Raw genomic sequence first — 2,964 nt, forward strand, 5'->3', positions numbered from 1 at the left:
AAAAAAAAAAAAAAAAAAAGGGCCTGGAGCCCAAAGAAACGATCAGACCTAGATGTGTTAACGTGAACAAGAGCCAGAGGTTCCTTCTGCAGGGAGAGCGGGAGAGCAGGAGAGCGGGATGGGGACTGCCTCTGACCCTCCCCCCGCTCCTGCTTCAGGCGCCCTCAAGTCCTACCTTAGGGAGCTGCCAGAGCCCTTGATGACCTTCGACCTCTATGACGACTGGATGAGAGCAGCCAGGTGAGAATGTTGGAGGGAGAGGAGGGGGAGGAGGAGAATACAAAGGTGTGGCCTGCATCAGCTGACCAGGTCTCTCCACTCCCCCCTCAGCCTGAAGGAGCCAGGGGCCCGGCTGCAGGCCCTCCAAGAGGTGTGCAGCCACCTGCCCCCCGAGAACCTCAGCAACCTCAGGTGAGCCCGAGCCCACCTCCCCAACCTGCCACAGAGCCACAGCCCAGCTGGGGTCAGGGGCCTGGGCTTAAGCCTGGCCCTGCCGCTGTATCCTAAGAAATATTTCTGAAAATGCAGCTTTGATGAATTAGTCGTATATATTTTTTATATATACATATATATGTGTGTGTGTATATATATATATATATATGTATATATATGTTTTTTAATATTAAAATAAAGACGGGGTTTCATCGTGTTGGCCAGGATGATCTCGATCTCTTGACCTCGTGATCTGCCCGCCTCGGCCTCCCAAAGTGCTGGGATTACAGGCGTGAGCCACCGCGCCTGGCCTTTAATTTTTTTTGAGACAGGATCTCTGTCATCTAAGCTGGAGTGCAATGGCATGATCTCACTCACTGTAACCTCCGCCTCCTGGATTCAAGCAATTCTTCTGCCTCAGCCTCCCAAGTAGTTGGGACTACAGGCACGTGCCACCATGCCTGGCTAATTTTTGTATTTTTTTAGAGACAGGGTTTTACCATGTTGGTCAGGCTGGTCTCAAACTCTTGACCTCAGGTGATCCACCCGCCTTGGCCTCCCAAGATGCTGGGATTACAGGCATAAGCCACTGTGCCCTCGTGGCTCATGCCTGTAATATTTTTTTTGAGACGGAGTCTCACTCTGTCACCCAGGCTGGAATGCAATGACTCGGTCTCTGCTCACTGCAACCTCCACCTCATGGGTTCAAGCAATTCTTGTGCCTCAGCCTCCCGAGTAGCTGGTACTACAGGCGCCCACCACCACACCTGGCTAATTCTTCTATTTTTAGTAGACACATGGTTTCACTATGTTGGCCAGGCTAGTCTCAAACACCTGACCTCACGATCCACCTGCCTCGGCCTTTCAAAGTGCTGGATTACAGGCATGAGCCACTGCGCCTAACTGTATTAGTTGTATGTTTTTATTTGAGGCATTGAAATAAACAAGATCTTGAACTTTTGAAGCCATACTGCCTGGCTTCACATGCCATCTCTGGGCAGGCAGCTCTGTGTCATCATCTGGAAAATGCAGATTGTCACAGTCCCCACCCTGTAGGTGGGCCACAAGGACTCAGCTTGGCTCAGTGCCCGCCACAGGCTTGGCGCTCAGTGGATGAGCTGATTTAACTGTGACAATGTTAGACCATTCTGGGCATCATCGTTCGCACACTTTGGAAACCGTGGGCTGGAAAATTAGCAGGGCTGGGTGCGTTCTGCCCTGGCCCAAGCCCACCTTCACCCTTAGGTACTTGATGAAGTTCCTGGCACGGCTGGCCGAGGAGCAGGAGGTGAACAAGATGACACCCAGCAACATCGCCATCGTCCTGGGACCCAACCTGCTGTGGCCACCTGAGAAAGAAGGGTGAGGGGCCTCGGGTTGGGGGAGGTGGCAGGAGGAAGGAAGATCCCACCCCAGCCATCTTTTTGCCTATTTTTCCCCTGGGTCTGGGTGTCTCCATTTTCGAGTGGGTTGAGCAGCTCATTTTTGAGGCTGCCTGGAGCAACAGGCTGAAGGGCCGTGCGGGCCACAGGGCTATGGAGATAGGCATTCTGGGCAGTGGTGGTGATGAGGTGCTTAGCAGCCTGCCGTGGGAGCTGGGAGTCCAGAGATGGGGTTCTATTAATAGCTCTACCCCTAAACCTTCCAGAGATGGGCCTGAGGAAGTCACCCTCAGAAGCTCCATTTCCTCACCTGTAAACTGGGGGGATGTTATACAAACTTTGAGGACTTTTGCTTTGGGAATTGGGTGATATGATGAATTGGGAAATTTTTTTTGTGTATGTGTTTTTTTGAGACAGAGTTTTGCTCTTGTTGCCCAGGCTGGAGTGCAGTGGCGAGATCTCGGCTCACCACAACCTCTGCCTCCCGGGTTCAAGCGATTCTCCTGCCTTAGCCTCCCGAGTAGCTGGGATTACAGGCATGCACCACCATGGCTGGCTAATTTTGTGTTTTACTAAAAATGGGGTTTCTCCATGTTGGTCAGGCTGGTCTTAAACTCCCGACCTCAGGTGATACCTACCTGCCTCGACCTCCCAAAGTGCTGGGATTACAGGTGTGAGCCACCGCACTCGGCTGGGAAACGTTTTATAAACTGTAAAGTGTAAGCCAAGTACAGTGGCTTATGCCTGTCAGCCTAGCACTTTGGGAGGCCAAGGTGGGAAGATCACTTGAGCCCAGAAGTTTGAAGCCAGCCTGGGCAACTTAACGGGACCCTGTCTCTATAAAAAAACTAAAAAGATTAGCCAGGCATGGTGGCCTGCACCTGAAGTCCCAGCTACTCAGAAGGCTGAGGTGGGAGGACAGCTTGATCTCAGGGAGTCAAGGCTGCAGTGACCCATGATGGTGCCACTGCACTCCAGCCTGGGTGACAGAAGGAGACTCTGTCTCTAAAATGAATAGGCCAGGTGCAGTGGCTCATGCCTGTAATCCCAGCACTTTGGGAGGCCAAGGCGAGTAGATCACCTGAGGTCGGGAGTTTGATACCAGCCTGGCCAACATGGTGAAACCCCATCTCTACTAAAAATACAAAAA

The 2,964-nt window shown here is 52.1% G+C and overlaps 1 protein-coding gene across 1 annotated transcript in view; it reads left to right on the plus strand.

The window, feature by feature from the left end:
• SH3BP1 (SH3 domain binding protein 1) overlaps positions 1-2,964 on the plus strand; it is a 14,731-nt gene that overhangs the window by 7,788 nt on the left and 3,979 nt on the right. Inside the window, exons 12-14 of the mRNA XM_017508940.2 lie at positions 159-240; positions 331-411; positions 1,678-1,794. Coding sequence (XP_017364429.1) covers positions 159-240; positions 331-411; positions 1,678-1,794 — 280 coding nt within the window. The remainder of the gene's footprint in view (positions 1-158; positions 241-330; positions 412-1,677; positions 1,795-2,964) is intronic.

The sequence above is a fragment of the Cebus imitator genome, unplaced genomic scaffold (assembly GCF_001604975.1).
Source record: "Cebus imitator isolate Cc_AM_T3 unplaced genomic scaffold, Cebus_imitator-1.0 Scaffold404, whole genome shotgun sequence".
In the NCBI taxonomy this organism is placed as follows: Eukaryota; Metazoa; Chordata; class Mammalia; order Primates; family Cebidae; genus Cebus; species Cebus imitator.